Source organism: Populus alba, chromosome 2 (assembly GCF_005239225.2).
Source record: "Populus alba chromosome 2, ASM523922v2, whole genome shotgun sequence".
NCBI lineage: Eukaryota > Viridiplantae > Streptophyta > Magnoliopsida > Malpighiales > Salicaceae > Populus > Populus alba.
In genome coordinates, this window is record NC_133285.1 from 5,552,568 (window position 1) to 5,568,167 (window position 15,600).

Genomic DNA, 15,600 nt, shown 5'->3' on the forward strand with positions numbered 1-15,600 from the left:
TCATCAACTATTTTCTTGTGTATTTCAATGAAAACTAGCCTATCTATTAATTTGATTAAAAAAAAATGAAGGAATAAGATTTATACAACCTATAATGTAAATAGAATTTCTCAATCTCTAAAGTTTCACAATCCTAAATTATAGAGAAAGAAACTAGAATTTTCAAACTTTAATATTGCAACCCTTAACTATAAAGAAAATTATAAAAACCTTGATAGCTTTATAAAAAGTCTTTTAAAATTCACTACTTTGAAAAATAGCATAGAAAATTGTTTAAATACAATAAAAATATCTTAACTAGTAAAATCATAACTAAATTGAAAATTCTAATCTAAATGGAAGCAAAAAACCAAAAACAACGAAAATTTAAAAAAAATTCAAAACAATAGCCTTAGAATATTTTAGGCTTGAAAATGAAAAAAAAAATGTCAAGCTAACTGTTTGTATATAATTAGGCTTTTAGAACAATCTAGTAAAATTTTAGCTTGATTTAATAATTGATCACAAGTTATGCTCATTCTCATCAGATTATGTATTGAGCTTTTTTAGAACTCTTAAAATGATGAAGATAGTGGCCATGTTAGTCAATTATACTAGTAAAAAATCTTCTTTATCGTATATTGAACTCTTTCATCCCAGAAAAATAAATACTTGGAATATAGAATTGTTATCAATTTGTGTTTGATATAACTTGCTTCAAATATCTTAATTCAATTTCAAGAAAGCTATTTTCATGTGGAATTACCAAATGTAGGAACAACTTTTCAAATTCCAAAAAATCAAGGTCGCGTAAAACTATATTTTAAAATGATGGCAACTTCAGCTAGCATGTCTAGACATCCCTAATAACAATATCTTGATCACCATCTGAATTAATAATTTTAAGAGATTGATCTAATATAGATATTCTTGGTTTGAATGACAAATCCATACCTAAGTTCTATTCAATATCAACTTCAGCTTTATAAGCAATTCCAACAACTTGCTCTAACTTTTTATCAGTTGGCTTAATCTTAACATATTTACTAACTTTAGATTGCCCCTCATATTTTACATTTACTTCATGTTATAGTTTTGACATGTCTATTGACTTCAGACTTTTCTTTTAGATTCATCCTAACCTTGAAAACTATTGATTTTATTGTTTTTTTTTTTTTTTAACTCTTAACACTATTAAATTTTTAATATCTTTTATCTCAACTTGTTCTAATTCTTAAAAAAAAACTTTATCACATGCATTGTTAACATCAAAAGGCTCCCACATGACCCTTTAATGTTATACTACTTACCTTTACGAGGGTAAATATCAGCAATACTCCAATCTTATCTTAAATTACTAGTCTCAATCCTCTAAAAAAAATCTTGTAACCTGTTGAACCTATATCTTCTAAAGATTGTTATATTCTGTTATCTTTTGAAACTCAACATTATATTTATGTATAGGATCTATTTCCTTGTAAACAATATTGATATCACTGAAATAAATATTATTCGTAACCTTGAGGAATGAATCTATCATATAACATATGCCTTGTATATATTCATGATTTATTAGGCTTTCTCCCATATCTTAATCATGTATCCATTTGAAACTTTCACCATAAGAAAACTTATCTTTTCAATTTATACTTGACTTGTTTCATCATGTCCTCTTCTATGACACTTGTATATTCTCTAACCCTATTGCATTTAACAATTCAATTAAGAAACTATTCTATCCAAATACACATTAAAGATAAGGACTTCTTCTCTTATATGAAACTTATTTGCTTGTTATCTCTCAGGTTATAATGGGCCCCTTCAAGTTTGTTTTGACCAAAACCCTTCGTATAGACAAGTAGTTATCTAAGTGGAACTTGAAGAATAAGTTTAAGGTAAGGTCTACTATGAATTCTCTCTTAAGAAAAATATATTGAAAGACTATTTAAATGCATAAAAAAAAACATCCTAATTAAAGAAAAAGTCATTATCTAAATAGAAAAAAAAATCCAAAAACAAGAAAAAAAAATTTTGAAACATTAGTTTCGACGAACTCATTTGGGCTTGAAAATAAAAATAGCTGGTAAGCCATTTATCAGTATTTATATAATTAGGTCTTTAGAACTATCTTGTAGAATTTTATTCTAATCTAATAATTGGATAAAAAACCATACTTGTTTTCATTAGACATCGCGTTGGACTATTTAAAAAATTTTCAAAACCTAAAAATTGATAACAATAAAAAATAATATAATAAAAATAATTATTCTAAAAGTAATAAAGATAGTGCCCCGCGTATAATACCACCTTTAACGTAAATGTCCCTTTAAATTGTTCTTTTTTGAAGGATGACACGACCCAAGAGAATTCTGGGAAGGGAGTGCAGAGAATGCCAAAGACGAGCACTAGGAAACAATCGTATTGAAGATAATCTTCTGTGTGCTGTCCGCGACCAAATTATCAGCTTACCAAGATTCAGCCGCAAATTTTTTCAAAAATACGTCCGGAAACAAACAATGCCCAGAGGAAGCTACCAAATACACAAACCACTAGGCTATGCTTGCGTATTTCTTTTTACATAACATATCTCAAGTTTAAATTTTTAAAAAAATGTACACAGTAGAGTAGCCCTTTTCCATCATCTAATAATAACCAAATAAATTATAGTAGTTGAAACTCCAACCTTCTTCATTAAAAGAAGCTACTAAATACACATCGCTAGAATAATATTTACTTGTGTATTTTTTTTAACGTAATCTACCTCAAATTCTAATTAAAAAAAAACGCACGAAACAAAAAGAAAATGTTATCTTTGGAAAATGATTCAACAATTTAAAAAAAAAAAAAAAAAAGGGAAAAAGGTTTTCCGAGAATTTCTTTATGAAAGAGGGGGTGGGGGCTAGAATTTGCAACGAGAGGCGTGCAAGATGCAATTTCAAACTTGCAAGTAATTGCCGTTTCTTGGAAAGCTAGGCATCTTATATTGGAGCAATCCCAAAAAGAACGAAGGTGAGAAAAGGAAAAGGAGAAATAAAAACAAAAGGCAGCTCATCTTTGCGCCTTTTATCCATCCTTTCATGACTTTTTGGAGCATAAACGCAGGCTAGTTTTATTTCCTGAAGCTCACAATTCAGAATCAGCATTTGTTTCCCATCTTCCAATTATATTTGCTTAATTTAGTGGTTTTTGACGGAGTACTTGCTTACTTTTTAGAACAATAGGCCCCGCAATGATTCCCGGTGTTACAGATTTGCGATTCCTCTCTGGCATTAAGTAACCGGAAGACTATAGCACAGCGTTTGGGTATTCCTTGAAGCGGTGTTTGTAATAGCATCTCCTATGAAAAAACTAAATGAAAAGCCAAAAATAAAAAATTAATATTTTAGCTTTTTTTTTTCTTGTTTTGCACACTTCAAGAGGAAAGCCAAACAAAATATTAAAATATATTTTTTCTTCCACAAATGTTATTTCTACATATCTCTCCAAAAAGCCAAAACCAATAAAGTGGAGTCGCTTAGAGCATCTCCAATGCAAAATGCTATTTTGAAAAGCTAAATTGATAAAATAACATTTTGAATAGTATAAATATAGCTTTTTTTCCCATATCTATTCCAATGGAAAAAAGCCATTTGAAGAGTCATTTATATTGGAGTGGAAGAAACAAGTGTTTTATTATTTTTTAATAAGTTTGATGTTATTTTTTTTTCCACATGGGCTATATTTAATTGGTTTATTTTTGTAGTGGTCCCACCTTATTGGTTTTGGCTCTTTGGAGAGATATGTAGAAATAGCACTTGTGAGAGAGAAAAGCCATTTTAGCATTTTGTTTGGCTTTCCCCTTGAAGTGTGCAAAACAAGCAAAGAAAAGCTAAAATATTAGTTTTTTATTTTTAGCTCTTCATTTAGCTTCTCCATTGGAGATGCTAAAATAAACCAATTAAATATAGCCATGTGAAAAAAAAAATAACATCAAACTTATTAAAAAATAATAAAACACTTGTTTCTTCCACTACAACATAAATGGCTCTTCAAATGGCTTTTTTCCATTGGAATAGATATGATAAAAAAAAAGCTATATTTATACTATTTAAAATGCTATTTTATCAATTTAGCTTTTCAAAATAGCATTTTGCATTGGAGATGCTCTAATGAGGTAAAATATTTTATATTTAAAAATATATTAAAATAAAATGATTTAAAAATATCATAAAATTAAATTCTTTTTTTAAAGTAGTTACCCAACCACGGCACCAAACACCTTCTTATTGACAAAGAGAAAATGATTGCTAAAATACATAAGAAGCCAGTGACATCAATAAATGCTAGATATTTGGCCTTCATTTTGTCGTGGGTTAGATTTTTTTTACAAAGAAATTGTATGCACTGGTTTTTTCGACATGTTTTTTTAATTCAAAAAGCTATAAATGAAAATAAAAAAAATATGCATACATGGAATCAAATAAATCGAGCACTATGTATGTTTATAAATGAAAAAAAAATGTAACGATAAATAATAACTAAAAATAAAAATAAAAAAATCAAGAAATAGATATAATCAAAACATTTAATCTCGCAAGATGAGATATTTATCTACTTGTGTTTTCTATATTTATTTATTAAAATATTTTTTTTATTCAATCAAATGATAATATAAATAGACATGCACTAATTGATTGAACAAACTATAAATGATAACTAAATCATTGAAAAACAAAATTAAATGATCAAAATGAATTTTTTATAAATACACACAATGATTTGTGAGTGCGTGAACAACACCTGATTTCCTCTAAAAAAAAAAAAAAACCCCAAGCATTTTAAGTTATAATATAAATGATATTTACTGTACAAATTCATAAATGTACATTTGACAATAGTTTAAAAAAAAGAAGAAAAAAATACTCCTAAAAAAACCTGTTCCTATCTATGCATTTCATAGTATAGGGTTTTTGTTTTTTTTGTCTCTGATTTTAACTACCTATAAAAGAGCAATGCTTGGGATTTTTTCTTCTTCTTCAAAAGGCATCGACTGAAACCATCGAGAAATCCATCCGTATACAGCAAATACATGTCACTCTCACACGGAACAGAGGAAACCAGCAGTAAAAAATGGTTAGTGATGCTCTCGCATTGCTGCTAAATCCTGGTGTTTGGAGATCTTCCAGTACCATTATCCAACACAATTTCAAATAAATCAGCCTCAGATTCGTCATCGAAGTCAACTCCTTGATTATTAGCTTCATTGACGTGACCGCCCTTAGTGGTGGTGCTTCTATTGAGCCACTGAGAGTCAATTCTTCCCATTGAGAAGAGCTCTTTGCTATCCTCATAGCCCAGAGCAGGGGATTTTGCAAGAGCGCCAATGAAGCACGGATTTGGTGTTCTTTGAGCATTTGCTTGTTCATAACTAAAGGCACTCTGTCCAAAATTGACAAGAACCAATATGTCATTGTTTGCTGCAATTGCTGGGTAAAGGGGTGTCCCGAATTCCTCTGACCTGCAATGAACAACATGTAGCAGCTCTCCATCTACTGTGAAAAACACTTGTTTTTGCCTAGGATCAAATCCACAGCCAATTACTTTGTCTGTTCTTGCCCATTCTGCTTTCTCGGATTCAAACACAAGTTCCATGCCTGAAAGAGAGGACACCATGTGAATTACTACTACTATTGAACAGATAACTTCTGGTACCAGGAACAATTGCATTTAACTGCTATAAATTTAGGGTTTATATAATATAACTCTTTTTTATTGAACCCACCTAAATTATTTGGTCAGCAGCTTCACACCTACTACATATACAGTGAAGAATGCCCTGAAAAAGGGTATAAGCTTAAAGAGACAACTACTTGTCAATTCACCACTCAAGGTTTATGTCATATAGTGGACGTTGTCTCATTAACCTTTCCCTGGTTTTAGTGATATTTTAGGTGGAAGATTTATTAATTAGCAAGTTGTTAACTTTTCTCAGTTCTAGGCTTCTAGCTAATGCGTTGCCACATTTCACAAACTCACGATTAGCCTTTTGAATTTATTAAACCTGGACCCTAATTGAAAAACTTGATTCTTAACTCGAAAAAATAAAATATTTTCCTAAAGGGTAATTTTTTTTTTAAAAAAAGGAGAATTAATTTACCATCAAGATAGAGAGAACCATTAGAGTTAAATCCAATTGATCCTGGATAGCTTCCAGGAAGTTTCAAAGGAAGAGAGCCTCCAATAGTGAGCCCAACAGATAGCAATACTGCTGAACCTTGACAATCATCTTTACCAGCAAGCTTCAATTCTTCAATTTTGCTGATTCTGTGGCTGCTATTTACATGTACTAAAGATTCCGAATTTGCTTTTCCATTAGATTTTTCTTGGATGAGTTTAGCCCTCTCACCTTCCTTAGCCTTGCCAACAGATTCTTGATCATTGCTATGACAATACAAAACCGTGATCTCAAAATAAGCCTCTTGAGGAAAAGACGAGTTCCCTAATGGAGGCCCTGGTAAAGGCAAAGTAGTTCTAATTACCGAAGCAGCAGACAGAGAAGGATAGCTTACATTAACCTTCTCTAACCCAGAATTCAGCCTTATCTTTTGCATGAAATCAGCTGATCCTTGACAAATTTCCCAGCTTATCTCTGTATCTGTTTCTCTTCCATAATCACCAGCCGCACATAAGCCTAACAGGGATGATCGCGTGGAAGGAGATGACATGTAGCTTGTAAAACCAAATCTAGACCATCCATTTTCGACTGCCTCGGTAATAAGCACCGGATGATCAGCCCAATTGAACAAGGGTCTTGTAAGAACCCCGCGACGAAAAACATAATAATTTCCTCTTCTTTTGGTTTCTAATTGATCAGGTTCATGATGTAGACTCCCTTGGTGAAGCTTTGCAATCCCATCCTGCAAGCTTGCACCTCTATTGGTTGTTAACGTATCAACAATACCTCTACGGTCTTTGAAACAATAACATCGCCAGACTACCAACGCAAAAAGCATTGAAGCAACTACAACAGCACCCCCTGGCAACCAAACATTCAACAACACGAGCATTTCTTCCTTTTCCTTCTGATTTACTTTTTTTAAAAAGTTTAATTGTGGGTTCTCGAATAATCTTACTTATAGAGAAGAAGAAGAAGAAGACTGTTGGAAAGGAAAATTCGTTTTAGAGGCGTGGACTTGTGACTGGTTCGAGAGAGGCAAGAGGGCGGTGAAAGCAATTAACAGTGCCAAAACTGTGAATTAAAAAGTTGGGATTTTTAGAGAGACGTTTTTATTTTTATTTTCTCTCTTTATAGTCCAATTTAAAATTAACTAGGATTAACCGACAGTCTTCCTTCATTAAAAAACGCTCATGTTGTTTCATTTTAGTTTTCAACAACAAAAGAAAGAGGTTAAGTGATTGTTAAGGAGATTAAAGTAATATATTTTAAACTTTATTTTTTATATTGGTATATCAAAGTGATTTAAAAATATAAAAAAAATAATTTAAAATTAAAAAACACTGTTGTAAGAGATGGTTGCTTGTAAGCACTTCTATAAAGCCAAACGTCCAAGGTCAAAATACCAATTCTATTTTCTTGTATGGTATGCGTGTGGACTTTTTAGGAGGGAAAAATGCGGCATTTGCGATACTATTAAGATGGACACCGTCAAAAAGTTATAAAAAAAAGGAGAGCAAAACATAAACAGACCAGGAACAAGGATTGCTAGCAGTTATTTGTCGACTGACAGTTAATCCCAATTCCCATGTTTGTTAACTTGCTACTGTTGGCTTCATCATTCCAGCTACTTTAGAGATCAATTCAAAAGTGATTTGTTGTGGGTTGAATAATTTTTAAAAAATATAAAAATATATTAAAAGTGTAAACAATTTTTTAACTAATCTATTCAACTTGATTTAATAAGTTAATTTTAAAATCTCATAATCTAATTATTTATCTAACTTAAGTTTTAAATTAAATCACAGGAATTAGCTCTAATTAAATTAATTAATTTCATGGATTCAAATACAATCTTGATAATTAAAAAAATATGTTTTAATTTTTGACAAATTTTCAATATGATAACTTTTTAATAAAAATTATTGAGACAATGACATATTGGATCGAACTCAATCCCTCAACGAACCGTGTCATAGATTTTATTGAGTTTAATAATTTGTTTTTATAAAATATTGTTTTAAATATATAGGTAACAAAATTAAGTACCAACCTAAAAATAAAAACTTATTTGAGACAGTAATAACCTTACAAAAAACAAAAATAATAAAAATAAATTATGTAGTTTATTTTTCAACCAATCCAATATCAAATAATAAAATCCAGAAAAAACAATAAACAAATAAAACACCAACCTAACACCATAGTTATCAAATCTGACCTAAGAGTTGACCCGATAAACCCTAGGTCAACTTTGAAAAACTAAAAAAAAAGAGGTTTTAAATTCTCACATTAAAAATTTTAAAAATAAATCATGTGAATGTAGGTTATACATGTTGTAAATTATGAACTTTAAAATATTATTTCAAAAGATTTTTTATCTCGCATCAAAAGGATATTATCTTCTCCTTTAAAGTTGAAGTATTTAAACCAAAAAGGTTTCTTATTTCATATTGAAAAAACATAATTTTTTTTCTTGTGAACATAGAATATATATACTAAGAGGCTTTCAATCTCACATTGAAAGAATTAAAAGTTTCTTCTAGTGTTTATATAGTGAACTTTGATAAGAGTTAGTAATCAAGAAAAAAAAAACATTATAGGCTCACACACATAAGGTCAAGTCGAGCTAGCTAGTGAAAAACCATCAATTCTCCCCTATGCGCATGAGGCAATGTTTATACTAAATGTACATTGCCTTTTGTTTTCCTTGATAATTTATTCTATTTCGCTTGCATACCATATAATATATATATATATATATATATATATATATATATAAAAAACACTCAAGTCAAAGTCCCCTCATTATATGGAACCATTTGGAACAAAAGGCTAATTTTTTAGTGGCTGAAATTGATGAAATGACAGTTTTTTTTTCCCCTAAGCTAGATTCCACCCATTTTCTCTCTTTCATCTCACCCACTTTCAACTGAAAAATAATAAAAATAAAGTTTAGTACTTGGATGAAAGTTTTAAAAATGAAAAGTACCAGTAACCTTGTAGCAAAATTATTTAGGGGACAAAAATGCACTTTAGAAATAAATTTGAACGCACTACCCATGTTACCCTTGGTTTGCTTTTCAGTCCCATGTCTTTCAATTCAACCCTTACCCATAAAAAAATAAAAAATAAAAAAAAAACCCATTCAATTAGGCTTAAATTTGAGCTCAATTGTGCTAAAACAAAGTTTGAGAATCAAATTAAAAAAAATTTAAAATTGCACTATTGTAATTCATTGTAAAATGTGAGAGGATGAGTAATAATTCGTGTACAATAAAAACTTCATACCATTTAGCTTTATATATAATATCATTATGAAAAAAAATGCAAAATATCAGTTTATTAGCACCTGTTTGATATTGCCTTCCAAATCAAGGTTAGGCAAAATTTGAAAAAATTATTTTTTTATGTTTTTAGATCGTTTTAATATATTAATATCAAAAATAATTTTTTTAAAATAAAAAAAATATTATTTTAATATATTTTCAAATAAAAAACACAATTAAAAAAACTTACTAGCAAAACCTCAAACCCTCTGTCATTCATTTCAGATGATTTTGAATAATATTCTGTTTTTTTCTCTAGGCTACACTGTTCATATCGGGGGGATTTCATGCAGATAGAAAATTTGTCTCATTTGAAATGAGCATAGTTTAGAGGCTTCGCAAAAGGCTACCTATGCTAGCTAGAATGAGGGGACGCCACTGAATATGTTCGCCAAACTGACTAGCAGTAGCACCGTGGGAAAAAGCGGACGTGGGGACTTGGATTTGTATAAATGCTTATTTCCAAAAGACCTTTATAACTTTCATTTTAAAAACTTAAAGATTTAATTTATATTTTAAAAATATTGTAAAAACATTAATTTTTTATTTTTTTTACTTCAAATTATTTTTTTTATATTTTCAAATCATTTTAATATATTGATATCAAAAATAATTTTTTAAAAAAATAAAAATATATTATTTTAATATATTTTCGAGTGAAAAACATTTTAAAAAATAATCACAACTGCATTCCTTTAATTAAGAACCAATCCAATTTAATAACTAGTTATAAAATTAATATTCTCAATAGTAATCCTAAATCCATTTCCAAACACTAATTATGATGTCATTCAAAAAAATAATTGATGTTTTATCTTATTCTACCCCCTAAAATAATAACGGATTTTTTAAAAATTGTCTGTGTTGCTTTTATTTTTTTAATATTAAACTGATTGAGAATTTAACTTTGTATTTTTTTTCTTTAAAACATTGTGGATTGTTACAGTCATTTTCCACTTGGTTTTTTTTTTTTGTTATGATTTTTTAAAAAAAATTATCTTTTTCAATTTTATTTTTTTAATATTGAGCTGGTTGAAAATTACAGCTATATATTTCATCACAAAACACTATATATTGCTACAGTGTTTCCCAATATAGTTTTTTTTTCCTTTTGTTTTTTTTTTTTGTTTTTTTTCTAAAATAATCTTTGTAGTTTTTTTCTTCAAAACCTTATAAATTGCAATAGTCTTTTTCCATATGATTTTTTTTTTTAATGTTTTTTTTTCATAAGTCCACAACAACGCGCAGACATGCCATAAGCCCACGACAACACGCGGGCATGGCATATAGTAAACACTAAAGGGTATGAGTTCTTCACTGTACATACACCATTGCTCATCCTCTCTATTTTAATGTGGATTTATTGTTCGATTTTTTTTTAATTTGGTACTAAGAGCTCTTTTTTTGCTCAATTGAATTCTTTTTATGCCAATTTAAAAGGAAATTAAATCAAATCTAGTGACCGGAGATAAAATTAAAAGACATGACTAAAGTAGAAAATGCACACCTTATTTTATTTGAGAAAATTCATATGTATAGGACCAAAAATAAACATAGAGTTTATTTATTAATTAAGGTTGTCATATATAGAATAATACTTGACAAATTATATGCATTGTAATACATGAAATATAATACTCGTTATTAAATGACTTATTGTCATGATTCATGCATTTGTTTTCTAAGAAGTTAAAGGATAGGGTTAAGTTAGGACATTGGGTTAAACTTATGGACCAAGTGAGAGAATGTTAAAGTTATGTTTTACTAATCCCTATTAATATGGGATTTAGTTTTCTCATGAACTTTAATTTGGTCTAATAAATTAACTTTTATATTAAATGACAATAAACTTATATATCAATTAAGAGTTTAATGAGACTATTGTTATATAAGTACAAGTTTTTAGTCTCTAGACTTGCAGGCTAATATACAAAATTTTACATACAAAAATACATCATTAAACTTGAGTATGTCAAAGATTAGAGATACCAAAAATAAATTATGTGAGTGTTTTTCGACAATGACAGGAGATGTATTTTGATTTATTTGTTTTGTTCCGTATTAGATCTAAATACAAATTATTTTAGAAATATATTTAGATCTATAACGTCTAACCATCGCAAAAATATGAATAACAATGTATGTGAGAATTACCTCTAAAAAACGGCATTACTATGTTAGCTTTATGTTCATGGCATATATGGACATGGTGGATGCTGCATGTGTCATTTCCATTATTAAGCTTAAACGGGTGGCAAGTAAATCAAGATTGTCACTATCAGTTTTTGGTTGATAATAACTAATCCATTCCCATTACTCATGAATGTTTGCATAAACATGAAACCATGTCAGAATCTCCAGTAAATTAACCAGAGTTTTACTCATTAAAACATGTCTAATTTTAAAGATTATCTCGGAGAAAAACGAGCTATGGCGATGGCAAAGGCTTTTTGTAAAGGAAGGAGGGGGGGTGTAAAAGATGAGCCAATAAAAGGATAGAGTCACCGGTGTGTTAATCAACCGCAAATAAAAGCCTTGATTTTCTTTCTTTCTTTATTATTTTTTAACAGCAGGATCAACATTGACCAGGCAAAACCATCAAAGTAAGAGCTATTGATCTCATCTTGTCACACTTGTTGCAGACAAGGGTTAACAGGACAAATCATTGGTAGGTTGAAGAGTTGTCTGAGAGTATAATCTTGAACTAACAAACAAGACCGATATGTCATCAAACGTTGTAATTGCATCAGCGTAAGATTTAACTAAGGGCTCAAACACACATAAATCCAGAAATCTATGGTAGAAGATCAGCATATTTGGTAAGGGAATCTAACTTTCCAGATACTTAATACATTCTTGATCAATCACTGTAATACCCGAAACCCACTCTGTGATAAATGGTTAATGTATTGATTCTGCAAGAAAGGGTGGGGAATCTTTGTGCCACTGTATATACATTATCAAAATATTGACCAGCCCTTTTTTACATCTTTTTACTTTTGAGCTTATAATTAATAGATTAATTAATGCGGTATCTATTTATTTATATACAAGTTATTGATGGAACGACTTGCATGTATATGTATATTATTATTGTTATATTTTGTTCTTTACTTTTTTAGTTTTGAAATTGTTCTGAATTCGAACAGCGCTTTACAGAAACTGCGTTGGTTTCTTGAATGCATAAGAATTACATTTTGCTGAAGGCCCAAAAACAAAATGAAAGCCCAGTTGGGCATTCTTGATTATCAATAGCCCATTCAATATAAATATATCAAAGCCGGTTCTATATGTCTACCCCAAAATCCAAATGGCCGCGTCTTCTTGTTGCTACTTATGCCTCCAAGATCTCTCTCTTTTTTTTTCTCTATCAATTCTCTGCTGATTCATTTTAAAATTTTGCATAAAATACAATATTTCTCACCTGTGATTTTTTAAAATATGAATATTTTCTTGGCGATGCTATTTTCCAAAACCTTCTATTTTCTCAGAGCTTTCCATCACCTATATTAAAAAGGAAAATCACCCGCCAAAATATGAGAAAAACTATGGTACTTAACTTGACTTGAATTGACTAGTGTGAGCGAGAGGGATCTCCACTTCACAAATGAGCCGACTCCTATCTGCAAAACCATAGACACCAGTCACACCACCACAACTTCCCTACTAACCTCAAACAACAACAACAAACTCGCTCTCACTTCAAAACAGTTAGAGATTTTGGAGAGAAAAGGAATGGTAAGTCCTTCAGAACCATATGTTTGTCGTGTTTTCTGGCGCAAATGTATGACTGATTTGGGTTTTAAGAAGCTTTTTAAGCAATTACACCAGAGGGAAAGACAGAAGTTGAATAGAATGACGTCGTTGAAAGGGGAAAAAATGGAAGCGATTTAAGGAGAGGTTAGGAAGTTGTTAACTCCGAAAGTTGGGTAAGGATTAGCAGCAGCGTTGAGGAGAGCTGGGGTTTATGTGAAGACAGCAAGGAGAGGTTTGAAAGTTGTTAACTCCAAAAGTTTGGTACGGATTAGCAGCAGAGTTGACGAGAGCTGGGGTTTATGTGAAGACAGCGGAGGATAAGCCACAAGCTGCAGATTGGGCATTGAAGAGACAAATAGAGCATTCAATGAGTATGAGGGTGGACTGGTTGGTTTTAGTTTCAGATGATTCCGATTTTTTGGAAGTTTAAAGAAAGGCGAGGGAGGCGAATTTGTGGACTGTTGTAGTCAGGGATAGGGATAAAGCATCGGGGAGACATGCGGATTTGTGGGTTCCGTTGATTGAGGTTGAGAATGGAGAGGTGCCTGAGAAGGATTCGGTGCCGAAAGGTAGGGCTAAGAGTGAGGATTTGGAAACGGATGATGGGTTGTTTTCGGTTACGGATGCGAAGGAGGATGGTGATTATGGGAGGGTGATTTGAAGGGTGTTTGTTGAAGAACTTGTAATGGAGAGGCCTGGGTTTATTGGCGTGAGGATTTCAGCGTTTCGGAAGGGGAAGAGGAAGATGAGCAGGATTATCTGTTATATGATAGTGAATACGAGGAAATCGAATTAGAAGATGCGGGGTTTTTTTTATAGTGATTGAATATTGTGTTTTGAGGGGCATTTCATTGTTTATTAAACTTCGAATAGATATACCATATGAGGGCAAGGCTATAGTTCAATTAATGAATGTGAAGCTCAGTTCATTATCTATATGTGAAGGTTGACGCGGCTGCATCCAATTTACACACTGGTACATGACTCTCTCTCTCTCTCTACACACACACACACACAGAGAAATCTTTCTTGTTCTGTATCCGTAAGCTTCATTGGTCTTATGCCATTACTTTAGACACAGTTGCTGCAAGTGTTTGGGAAGATGTTGTTCCTGCTCTGAACCTTCAAATCCCTTGAGCAATTAGCAAAACAAGGCTCAAAAGCCTTTAACTTTTAAAAGCAACTGTTTTCCTGTTTCTTTAAAGCCGCGGTGCTATGACTTTTATAGAAAAACCAGACAGAGCCTGAACATGTGCCGTGCATTAAATTAGTTTTCTTTTCTACTTTGTACGTACGTATGCCAATATGATTCCAACGAGTTCTGTCATGAAGATTCGGTGGATTTTGAAAGTTTGTGGATTGCTTCAGGAGGGCATATTGATTAGCAGAATTGCAGAAGTTCAGAGCACTAGACAAGAAGAGGTCCTTTTCGGCCCTGTAGGATTAGGACTTGAAGATCTTTTTTTGACACGGAGGTCAGGTTCAATGTTTCAATGAGGTGGAGAACTTTAGAGGGTGTTTGGTGGTGATATTTTTTTAAAGATACAATATATTTTAAGTATAAATCACATCTAATTATATTTTTAAAAGCTATAAAAACATGATTTTTACTAAAAAAAAAAAAAACACAAACTATCTCACATCCAAACACGTCCAATGCCATATCAGCCAGACATATCATGTAACTTATTTTCCTTTTATGTTATTTGTTTCAGACATATCAGTGATTCAGGACCAAGTAACTCATCCTATTTTAACATGGAAAATGAAGCGGCAAGGCACAATCATCCAAGGGGGCCTCGGACTTTGTTCCTGTGGCGAAAAGGGTTAAGAAAAGAGGTGAGAACCTCAAGCTTTCTGATCGGAGACCTGGTTCATTGGATTGCTCTGGTTCATTGGACTAGTCACGAACAACAACCAAGTAGCAATTTTTCTTTTTCTTTATCTTTTTATTGCAGCTGCTTTCTATCAGGAGTCGTAATCTGTGGTAGGAATTGGATTGCGATGGGATTATGCAGCCCGCATTTCAAGAAGTGATTAATGATTGACCATCTGAATGGAAAGGTTTAGATTTAACATAAGCATCCGCAAACAACAAACTAACATGAACCTTGTGTATAAAACACGGTACTAAATCCAGGCCCTTTTTCGTTGTTCTTCAGTCATAACATGATTCAGGGAGTGCTTTGAACTGTGATAGAAGCAGTGATACCAATTATTTTTTTATTTAAAATAATATTTTTTAAAAATTCATTACATCGAGCCCAATAAAAACTTAACCAGGAAGACGAAGGAAGGAAATTAAAAGGGACAGATGGACAAACAAGGTTAGTTAAAAAAAAATTTAATCAAATGAGTTTTGAACAACATGATCAGATTGTG

At 31.2% G+C, this 15,600-nt stretch overlaps 1 protein-coding gene across 1 annotated transcript; it reads right to left on the reverse strand.

Annotated features, from left to right (window-relative positions):
* Nucleotides 1–4,877: 4,877 nt before the first annotated feature.
* LOC118035756 (uncharacterized) lies at nucleotides 4,878–7,219 on the reverse strand. The gene is made up of 2 exons (XM_035041381.2): nucleotides 6,116–7,219; nucleotides 4,878–5,612 (listed from the first exon to the last, which is right to left on the reverse strand). The coding sequence occupies exons 1-2, from the start codon at nucleotides 7,023–7,025 to the stop codon at nucleotides 5,116–5,118; spliced, it is 1,407 nt and encodes a 468-aa protein (XP_034897272.1). The 5' UTR covers nucleotides 7,026–7,219; the 3' UTR covers nucleotides 4,878–5,115.
* Nucleotides 7,220–15,600: the final 8,381 nt, after the last annotated feature.

Excerpts from the sequence above, each read along its gene's own strand:
- LOC118035756 (XM_035041381.2), bottom strand. The coding sequence starts at position 7,025 with ATGCTCGTGTTGTTGAATGTTTGGTTGCCAGGGGGTGCTGTTGTAGTT. Across the intron at positions 5,613-6,115 it reads TGGTTCTCTCTATCTTGATG|GCATGGAACTTGTGTTTGAA; the intron begins GTAAATTAATTC and ends CCTCTCTTTCAG.